General features: G+C 42.3%; 1 protein-coding gene across 1 annotated transcript in view; it reads right to left on the bottom strand.

Annotated features, from left to right (window-relative positions):
- The window catches only part of LOC124273280, a 40,606-nt gene extending 29,212 nt beyond the window's left edge, over positions 1-11,394 (bottom strand). The window contains exons 1-6 of the mRNA XM_046708517.1: positions 11,314-11,394; positions 10,500-10,534; positions 9,219-9,279; positions 8,537-8,681; positions 7,947-8,050; positions 2,619-2,656 (exon numbers count right to left, since the gene is read on the bottom strand). Coding sequence (XP_046564473.1) covers positions 2,619-2,656; positions 7,947-8,050; positions 8,537-8,671 — 277 coding nt within the window. The 5' untranslated portion in view covers positions 8,672-8,681; positions 9,219-9,279; positions 10,500-10,534; positions 11,314-11,394. The remainder of the gene's footprint in view (positions 1-2,618; positions 2,657-7,946; positions 8,051-8,536; positions 8,682-9,218; positions 9,280-10,499; positions 10,535-11,313) is intronic.
- Positions 11,395-11,883: the final 489 nt, after the last annotated feature.

Below are 11,883 nucleotides of genomic sequence, written 5' to 3'. Positions count from 1 at the left end.
TTTTGATCCAAGTCCCTTGCCAAAGGGAACAACACATGTGCTATATGTGCTCCAGTGTGGGGCAGGACCGATTCCATAGAAAGTCTTAGGAGCTAATCTTCCATGCACACCTGTGGACAAGCTCTGATATCACTGACCTTCACAGAGTTTGTACGAGAACAACCACTGGTGGATATTGTCAAATCCTGAGAAAACCTTACAACTGTGCCATTTTCTATCACATGTCGATAAGAGTGATCATGGTGGAACCATCTGATTACATCTGGAAAGGATCTTGTAACCATGGTAACAACCACTGGCATCATCTTAGATGGTATCTCAAAAAGCATCTCTGGTCCTGACTTACGCCTAAATGCTAGTTACATATCAGGTATTGACAATCGCCATACATCAATACATTGATCAATAGTTTAACTAAAGTTATACCCAATTATCGGTAGTTATAACCAATTATCTGAAGTCATAACAATGCAATTGTTAAAACTGACCCTTTGGATTTATCTCCACCAGCTCAAGGCTGAGTGAGTGAGTGAGTGAGTTGAGTTTACACCACACTCAGCAATATTACAGCTATATGGCAGCGGTCTGTAAATAATCGAGTCTGGACCAGACAATCCAGTGATCAACAGCATGAGCATCGATCTGCGCAATTGGGAACTGATGTCAACCAAGTCAGCGAGCCTGACCACCCGATCCCGTTAGTTGCCTCTTACGACAAGCATAGTTGCCTTTTGTGGCAAGCATGGGTTGCTGAAGACCTATTCTACCTCGGATCTTCACGGGTCTGATATTCAAAGACAAGGTGGAGGCAAATGACATATTTTAAAACTGGAATTCAAACTTTCCAAATTCATGTTGAAATAACCTTGTTTTTCATTTAAGTCTGTCCACTTTCAGGATAATGTGCACCATGACTATAACAAATAGATATTTTATGTCTTTGCAGAAATACTTGCATTTCACTGATAACAGAATAACCGCACAAGGGTTGTATTTCCCAGTTACATAATGCATACAATGCAATCTCAAAATACAATGTTGAAATAGCTACACATGTAGGAAATAGAGCTATGAAAAGTCCCTATTTAGAACATAATAATAGTTATTTCTGAATATTCCTGCCAGGCTCCCTCAGTTTACAATCCTCGTTAATAAATGTCGTGACATGCATGGCCTGGGGCAAGGAAACAATTCCAAATTAGACACATTAACAATCAGGTGTTACTTGCCTGTGGTCATGTCCCTATTATGAGAAAAATAGCCCTGATAAACAGTGTTCATGAATAGTGTCTGACCCTCTGACAAATCTGGCAGATTCCGATACGGTCCGATAGAAATCTACAACCCCAGTGTCTGACTGTATGTTTCACGATGACTTTGACTGAAGTTGTTATATGCCACATGTCACATGTGACACTTGTTTGCTGTTTATAAATCTTATGTTTGTTAGTAATTTTTAATGCCAATTATAAGAAATTTTAAATCTGAAATGTGTGTTTAATTTTATTCTATGGGTCTTGTGAAGTTTCTATGGGTCAGAACAGACATCTGAAACTTACAGGACACTGGCTTTGAAACACCATTTGTGAACACTGGATAAAGAATGATGAAAATGTTCCAGGTCATATGGATTTTGAGTGTTAGGTCAGTTGCCACACTCAGCAATATTCCACACTCAGCAATATATGGCGGCAATCTGTAAATAATCGAGTCTGAACCAGACAATCCAGTCATTAACAGCATGAGCATCAATCTACGCAAATTGGATATGATGACATGTGTCAACAAAGTCAGCGAGCCTGACCACCCGATCCTGTTAGTCGCCTCATATGCCAAGCATAGGTTGCTGAGGACCAATTCTTACCTGGATCTGACAGTATGATGGAAACCCCAGATAAAAGTTTCAGACATTAACTACTTTCCTGAAACCTGCAACCATGACTATGGTGCTGACAAATCTAGAAACAATTGGAGGGATCTGGAACTGAAACCAAGTCTACAGGGTTCTGGTGTGCCCAAGAGACGTAACTCCACACAGCACATGTTAAACATGCTGAGAAAATAGGAACTAAATTAATCCCATCCAGATTCTGATTTAGCTCAAGGTGGTTCAAATGACATCATTCTGCACATGCTCAGACAGCACTTGCCATGTCAGGGGTGGAAATAACTTTAAAATTGCTAGTGTACTCCGGAACAGTAGCACATGTAAAATCACTTGCCCTGATCATTTTTCCACTATACCGGCCATTTTCTTGTTGAATTTTTACAATAAACAACATATTTAACATTGGAAAGTCAACTGGACACCGGTACAGTGTGATATACAAATTTGCTTGCCCGACAGAAAAAACCGCTGGACTCGGACGTCGGGCAATGAGTTACTTCGGCCCCTGCATGTCATACTTCGGTGTACTCCACAAACAATTCCTGTTCAATCTGTCCGCTCCTGCTATCTGTTCAGACTTATAATGTCTTTATTCAAGTCAGCAAGGTTTCAACTGTATCACAACTTACCCAGTCGGAACCAGTCTGGCCCAGACAAACCAGGGATCAATACCGTCAGGAACGATCCATGTCACACAGGGGGAACAAAGAAGGAATAAAAGGTTTCTTACCTTTAGCAGATTTCACTTGGTTTACATATCGGGAATTGCTGCAAAGAGAAAAGATAATAATTATCATTATAATTTTCATTTGGTCTTGTGCAACAAAACCATCAATGAATTATGCTCATCTAAACGTCCTAATTTCTAAACACTACAGACTCACAAGCTTGCTTGTACCACTTTTTCAAATGGATCCCTATTTCTTCTCTGATGGGCATTTGAGAAGTTGAGTTGATGAAGAATAATGACAATTATTATGGATATACAACTTCTTTTATTCTGTGGAGGCCACACGTTTTTTCGACATAGGTTCTAATGTCGTTGTCAAGCAAGTGATACATGAGTAACAAATTGAGAGAATATATACAGTTGTTGTTGTTACAGGAGTCACCGCAGTTACATTCTATGTGGTAAACCACACCTGAGGGGTCTTGCTTCTGGGATGACCCAGGTCTTCCTGTGGCCTGCAAGAGGTTCTGGATGCTGTTGCCTCTTTGGAAGGTGACGTCTATGTCAGCTTCCCCTTTATCAACCAGACCATCAACAACACCCTCGACCTAACAACCAAGTCCCCCTCGACAACAAACAGCCCCCTTCACCATCAGTCTCCCATACATAGGATCAACTAGTCATCACATCCGACGACTCTTGAAGCACTAAGCTGACAGACGTCACCTTCCAAAAAGGCAACAGCATCCAGAACCTCTTGCAGGCCACAGGAAGGCCTGGGTCATCCCAGAAGCAAGACCCCTCAGGTGTGGTTTACCACATAGAATGTGACTGCTGTGACTCCTATGTCGGAGAAACATCAAGATCACTAACCCCCAGGATCAAGGAACACCAGGCTTCATTTAGGAAAAATGATTCTAAATCAGCCATTGCCGACCACGGCAAAGCCCATCTTAACCACACCATCAACTGGGACAAGACCAAAACCATAGTGAAGAACCAGTCAGACTACAAAATTCGTAAACTTTTGGAAGCAGTGCACATCAAGAAGATAGGACCCGCCCTCAACAGAGATAAAGGATACTACATTCCCAATGCCTACCATCACTTGATAAAGTAATCAATAATATTTCTTGTGTACATTACCTGTTTCATTCCAACCATGTACATCAACCCCATCCATTGTATAAACATCCACCTGGCTTCCTATCAGTTGTATAAGCTCTAATTCAGTCCATGTATGTCACCCTACTGGCTTCCTATCAACTTACTCAATCTCTCATACAAGCGTTGTACATCAACCTCATCTATTGTATAAACAACTCATTCCTATCTACTGTAACTGCTGTATATATTCTCACAATTTGTTACTCATGTATCACTTGCTTGACAATGACATCAGAACCTATGTCGAAACGTCGCCTCCACAGAATAAAAGATGTTGTATACAGTCAGACCTCGTTAATACGAACACTTTGGTTTTTTAAAAAAACCGTTCAGATAGTGAAACGTTCGTACTGCTGAAACCACAGTATATGCACCGAGTTACTTCCCCTTGATACAACTACAACTTAAATAAAATTATTTTTGAATGAAAATGCAAGCTTACATTTATAATGTCCACATAAACCACGAAAGAAGCAAAAACTATGGCGATTTTTTTTCCATTTGTGACATGTCATCAGAAAATAATTATAAAAAGATTTCTTAAATAATATGTATGGTCGCCTATTTCCCGATATCTGTGGCTTTCCGCTCGGTAACATGACATAACGGAAAATACCTGCGTTTTCGAAGCATCGTATGAATAACATGGGAGGCGAATCGTTTGATGTCGGGTATCGTTCGAAAGCTCTGAACATCAACAACATCACTGAACCCTTGTCGAAAGTATTTTTCACAGTTGTAAGAAGCGATTTTTATTGGATACAAATTGGTTTCTAATAGCGATTTTCGCTACAGTCTGCTATAAAGGGTCGTGATTGGTCAAAATCAGACACCGCGTGACCTAAGGCAGCCAATCATATTCACGGCAATGGATACCGGCCTCGTGAAATCTTGAAAACTTTTAGATTTAGGCGAAGTTTTGGGTAAAATAATGCTATTTTGAACATATTAAGCAAGAAATGCGCTACCTATCGTAAATTATGGAACTTATTGGACGATATCTTGCTAGGTTATGACCTGTGACAAAATGCTTCATGTATATATTTTTTGATTTTATTCATTAGTTTATTCAATTTATTTAATGAATTCCTCGAAACATCGTTACTTTGCTCTTTGACAATGTTATTGTGGACCCGCTGCGGGGCATGTCCGGAGAATCGTTGTTTTCAATAACATTGCGAAAAATAGTTTATAATTTTAATTCGTGTTGAAATGGTACCGAGCATATATTTCTGGATTGAAGTCTTTCCCAAAACAGCGTGATCGTCGAAATTTCCCTATCACTTATGATAAAGGGATCAAAGGGATGAGTCGCTAAACAAACAACGTGTCACTTTGGGTGGACCAGTCAGCAGCGCGGTCAACTTCAATCGTTCGGATTAACGCAGCTGTTTACAACGTAATTAGTCCAATCCGTTCCGACTGACCAGCGTCCGGAGGCGGAAACTGAATCATCGGACTAACGAGGTGTCAATTATATACAATATATAGGGAGATGATTTGGTGCCCAGTGAGTAGCGTTCGGAAGTCGGTGGATTCGGATTAACGAGGACCGGATTACTGCGGCCTGACTGTATCCATAATAATTGTCATTATTCTTCTGGATCCCTATTCATGGTAAAAGCTACCTTTGACAAAAATGCAGCTCTAAAGCTTTTGTTTAACATGGCAATTACTGGAGGCCAATGAAAGATGGTAAAAAAGATGGTTCACCATCCTTGAATGCTTACAACTGGAAACATAATTATAATCTTAGACATCTGTGGCAATAGCATCACTCCTGACTCTCATATGGAGAAATACTGAAAGCCTTGGCAACAGAAACCAAACTTGCATCTAGAAGTTTTTAATTAAAATCTGTTCAATTTCAGGGTATGGTGTGCCATGTTTAAAACAATAAAGTAAGTGACTTGTGTTCTGCTAACAGCATGCTTTGATATACATGACTCATTCTGCTCCAAAGATGATGCCATTTCAGCATTTCTAACATCACAGCAGCCAATAACATATAACATCCAGCAGGACCACCCGGTGCAACATCTCATTGGGGTCACCAACCTTGACAACCTGGTGCAACATCCCATTGGGGTCACCAACCTTGACAACCTGGTGCAACATCCCATTGGGGTCACCAACCTTGACAACCCGGTGCAACATCTCATTGGGGTCACCAACCTTGACAACCTGGTGCAACATCCCATTGGGGTCACCAACCATGACAACCCAGTGCAACATCCCATTGGGGTCACTAACCATGACAACCCGTTGCAACATCCCATTGGGGTCACCAACCTTGACAACCTGGTGCAACATCCCATTGGGGTCACCAACCTTGACAACCTGGTGCAACATCCCATTGGGGTCAACCTTGACAACCCGGTGCAACATCTCATTGGGGTCACCAACCTTGACAACCTGGTGCAACATCCCATTGGGGTCACCAACCATGACAACCTAGTGCAAAATCCCATTGGGGTCACCAACCATGACAACCCAGTGCAAAATCCCATTGGGGTCACTAAGCATGACAACCAAGTGCAAAATCCCATTGGGGTCACCAACCATGACAACCTAGTGCAAAATCCAATTGGGGTCACTAAGCATGACAACCAAGTGCAAAATCCCATTGGGGTCACCAACCATGACAACCTAGTGCAAAATCCAATTGGGGTCACTAAGCATGACAACCAAGTGCAAAATCCCATTGGGGTCACCAACCATGACAACCCGGTGCAACATCCCATTGGGGTCACCAACCATGACAACCTAGTGCAAAATCCCATTGGGGTCACCAACCATGACAACCTAGTGCAAAATCCCATTGGGGTCACCAACCATGACAACCAAGTGCAAAATCCCATTGGGGTCACCAACCACGACAACCTAGTGCAAAATCCCATTGGGGTCACCAACCATGACAACCTAGTGCAACATCTCATTGGGGTCACCAACCATGACAACCCGTTGCAACATCCCATTGGGGTCACCAACCATGACAACCCGTTGCAACATCCCATTGGGGTCACCAACCATGACAACCCGTTGCAACATCCCATTGGGGTCACCAACCATGACAACCCAGTGCAACATCCCATTGGGGTCACTAACCATGACAACCCAGTGCAACATCCCATTGGGGTCACCAGCCATGACAACCCAGTACAACATCCCATTGGGGTCACCAACCATGACAACCCAGTGCAGCATCCCATTGGGGTCACCAACCATGACAACCCAGTGCAACATCCCATTGGGGTCACTAACCATGACAACCCAGTGCAACATCCCATTGGGGTCACCAGCCATGACAACCCAGTACAACATCCCATTGGGGTCACCAACCATGACAACCCAGTGCAACATCCCATTGGGGTCACCAACCATGACAACCCGTTGCAACATCCCATTGGGGTCACCAACCATGACAACCCAGTGCAACATCTCATTGGGGTCACCAACTTTGACAACCTGTTGCAGCATCTCATTGGGGTCACCAAGCAGGACCATCCAGTGCAACATCCCATTGGAGTCACCAACCATGACAACCTAGTACAACATCCCATCGGGGTCACCAACCATGACAACCCAGTACAACACCCATTCGGGGTCACCAACCATGACAACCCAGTACAACATCCCATTGAGGTCACCAACCATGACAACCCAGTGCAACATCCCATCGGGGTCACCAACCATGACAACCCAGAACAACATCCCATCAGGGTCACCAACCATGACAACCCAGTACAACACCCATTCGGGGTCACCAACCATGACAACCCAGTACAACATCCCATCGGGGTCACCAACCATAACAACCCAGCACAACACCCAATCCAGGTCACCAACCATGACAACCCAGTACAACACCCATTCGGGGTCACCAACCATGACAACCCAGTACAACATCCCATCGGGGTCACCAACCATAACAACCCAGCACAACACCCAATCCGGGTCACCAACCATGACAACCCAGTACAACACCCATTCGGGGTCACCAACCATGACAACCCAGTACAACATCCCATCGGGGTCACCAACCATAACAACCCAGCACAACACCCAATCCGGGTCACCAACCATGACAACCCAGTACAACACCCAATCGGGGTCACCAACCATGACAACCCAGTCCAACACCCAGTCATTCTAGGACCAGTACTGCACCTATATTTCACTGTGATATACTCAAGCCAACAGACACAGGAGACTGTTTACCTGGATTCAAGGGACTGTATCTTCTTCTCCCTCTGTTTCTTGTCCTCCTCGTTAGACAGAATATCGTTAGATGCAATCAGGGCCTCGAACTGCCTCCTCATCATCTGTAGACAGGAGTGAGTGAGTGAGTGAATGAGTTAGTGAATGAATGAGTGACTGGACGTGTGAACGAACAAATGAGTGTAAGTCACAGAGACGATGTCCAAAAATAAATATAGATATAACTAAATAACAGTCTCCATTCTACAATGAAAATACAATACAAAGTCTCTTTGGTTATAGTATAGATGTTTAGAGATGTGGAACAGTATGGATTTAATAAGCTCTTCATTTTGTCACCTATTCAACATGTTCAAGCTGTTTTGTCAAGGCGATGATGGTCAGGTTTTTTTTGTTATTATTTCTTTGTCAGAGAGGGGGAGTCAATCGATTGTCAAACACATTCTGAGGTCAAATTATTCAGTTTTTAGCCTTTTCTCTTACAAAATACTGTAACAAATGGTTGGTCCCAGGGGACATAACTGCACAGCAACCACAAACCCAAGTTCCCCCTGTTCTTCTAGAAAACTTAATTCTCAAAATGGTCATACTTCTGCTCCTTCCAGACTGTTCTTCAGGTTGAGGATCTCTCTGTCCTTGACCTTCAGCTTGGCCTCGAGGTCAACACGGGTCTGTTTGAGTGGCTCTGTGCTCTGCAGCGACGACTTCAACTGCGTCTCCAGCATCTCACAGTCTCTGCAGAAACAACATCCACAACACATGAGACAGCGTACAAGTCTCTCTGAAGGCAATATTTTGAAAATATTCACCTGTAATTACATTTTCCATTCCTGGTATTTGCATCTCATTTCAGTGGTTGATAGAGTGTGTTAAGATCCATGACTTCACAGGTGAACAGTTCAGCCACTGAGGCCATCAATTCACTGATTCAGTCTTTGAAGGCTAGCTCTGTACCTAGGTTCCATTGCATGCACAGTGAGGATTTGCTGGTGCTCAAATTTGTTATTTCAGCAATACCTCATCTATACGACAGCTGTCTGTAAATAACCCAGTATGGACAAGATAATTCGGTGATTACCGATAACATGAGCATTGATGGAAGAAAAATCTTCAATAACATGTATGATTGTATCAATCAAGTCTGCAAGCATAACAACCACATCCCACTGGTTGCATCTTACATGAAGCAGAAGTTGCTGACGACCAATTCTAACAAGGATCTTCGGAAGATGTGCTTAGACATATTTAGAAAAATACTACTTTCCTACTCACAACTGAGATCGATCCAGCTTCCTTGATAAGTCTTCCAGTCGCTTGTTCTGGACATCATATTGTGGGATGGTTAAAGAAAAAATCATAGAACATTAATGATGCCACATACCAAACTTAAATTTTACAAAAGGTGAGAAACCCAGAACCATACATGTATAAAAATTGAAAATGGACACACACAAAATACAGAGTGCATCCACTAGGACACAGAGAACGCATATTCATGTTCAGGAGTAAATGCTGTCATCTTACACTTTGGGATGCATGTTATCAGTGTTTCCGCTGATTTAATTATTTATCGGACACTGTGTCTGGCGACCTACAATTTTACCGGACATGAATGAAATTTGCTGGTCATATCCTATTACCTTACTGTAAGTACTCATTTTAAAGTTATTTTTAGCCTGGGTATTTCCAAACATAACAATTTTTGTGACCATGAAAGCACAGCCAAGACTGTGTCATTTCGGTTACCCATGATGTTTTTATTTTAATACATGATTATTTTCACAGTGTCCGGCTGGCTTTCAATTTACCGGTCCCTAATGAATTTTTCCAGCGTTTTTCAGGTATATACCGGAGAACGGAAACACTGATGTAATGTCTCAGAGTGAGGGGACAGTGTGGTAGATAGAGTGTCCGCCCGGAGAGCGGGTTCAATCCACGGCCGCGTCATACCAAAAGACGTTAAAATATGGTACTTGTTGGTCCTTGCCTGGCGCTCGGCATTAATGGGTACAACAAGGAGAAAAACTCTGAAAACTAGCCGGGGGTTTAGCATCTATCAGATTTAGACGACCCTTGGCCTTATGAAATCCCTGGAATTCCAAGGATCCGCGGAAAATTCTCATCCCTGTTAGTAATATTCCTGCAATATCACAGTGGGGGACACCAGATATTGGCCTCACATATTGTACCTAAGTGGGGGATCAAACTCAAGTCTTCGGCGTGATGAGTGGATGCTTTAACCACAAGGCAACCTCACCGCCCCTCAATGAATAGGAAGGATTACTTGTGTGTTTGTTTCTTTGTTGTGTCTGTCTGTAATACCAATCTGGACCAAACTATCCAGTGATCACTACTGTGACCAGCAATCCATGCTCTCGGGGTACAATATAATACAAAATAATACAATCAACCAAGTCATAAACTCAATTGGCCATCTGATCTATTTGGCTTATGACCAGCATATTCTAACCTAGAATTCATAGTACATGTATTTGATCATTTTCATAATGAATTCCTATTTTGCAGTTATCACAATGACCTTCAAAAGGATATCTTCACATTTGGTTCTGTACTTTCTGATCAGCAAACTGAAAACAAAACAGATCAAGGTCAGTAATATTTGATAGAATTATCAATATATGCGACATGGAACTGCATGTAATCAAATGATGTCCACAGAGATTTAACATGTTTAACACTTGTATGGATACATTACGATTTCAGGATATAACTATTTCATATCTAACATCTGCCTTAAAATATCACAACAGTAAATGAGTGACTTTAAACTATTTATACTACCACTGATTACGATGTGTGTGTGTGTGTGTGCGCGTGCGTGCGTGCGTGCGTGTACGTGTGGGTGCAACATGCATTTGCTTGCGTATCTGAGTGTGTGTGGGTGAGTGAGTGCATGCATATACTTTTTTGTGTGTGTTTGTGCATGTGTGCATGCATGCATGTTTGTCTGCAAGGCTCGATCTAAGAGATGTTATCCTACTTGCACCAGGTGCAACCTAAGATAAAAACCTAGTTGCAACAGCCAAATTCCAGTTGCACTGCTTTTATTGCAATATGTAGATGCAGTTATTTAGATGTCTTACTCATAAGCATACCCAATCAAAAGTTATACTAATAGGTTGCACTTTGTAATATTGGGTTGCACCAGTGCAGGCATCCTCGATGATCTCCAGGGTATACGTTATTATAAATCTCCACTATACCCTGGATGCATCTACGGCTCGGCCTGATGATTTTATCATAACGTATACCCTGGAGATTATCGCGGAAGCAGTGCAAGTAACAAAGCACCAAAGGGAGCCCTGGTCTGTCTGGCTGTGTAGCGCCGGTCAAGGTAACAACTCACTCGGTGGAGATGATCTTCTGCTTCAGAGTCTGGTAGTTGATGGCGTGCTTCTCCTGCAGGCGCGTCACCTCCTGGATACAGAAGGACATGGGATCATCAGTATGGACAAATACATGTGTGAAAAGTACTGTAGCTCACCTGTATATATGTCGTCAAGACTTAGACTCAACAATACCTTACTATCACCAATGATGTTCAAACGTTGAAATGGTGAGGACTGAACCCTAAAACTGAAATGATTTTTAAAACGTTTATCATCATAAGAACAAAAATGCATGCTCCCTCTGAGCAAATTATGATAGCATGGTCAAATGATACACTATTAAGGAAACAAACAAACCCAAAATGTTTTGAAAATATTTAATCCAACAGTTAACTGATGTATGGCTATAAACAGTATTGTTTTCAATTCTGCAGCTGTGAGAGTGTAATTTTGAAAAGTAATAATAATACTCTCTTTTTCACTATTTGAGAGACACATTGCAGCCCCAAAGTTAAAAAAGGACAATCTCACGACACACTGTGTTTATGGCAGTGTGAGAAATTTCTGCTGGCCCACTGGCTGGCAGC

This window comes from Haliotis rubra, unplaced genomic scaffold (assembly GCF_003918875.1).
Source record: "Haliotis rubra isolate DU_JTF1 unplaced genomic scaffold, ASM391887v1 Scf179, whole genome shotgun sequence".
Lineage (NCBI taxonomy): Eukaryota > Metazoa > Mollusca > Gastropoda > Lepetellida > Haliotidae > Haliotis > Haliotis rubra.
Note: the sequence above shows the minus strand (reverse complement) of the source record. Positions and strands in the feature narration are given on the sequence as shown.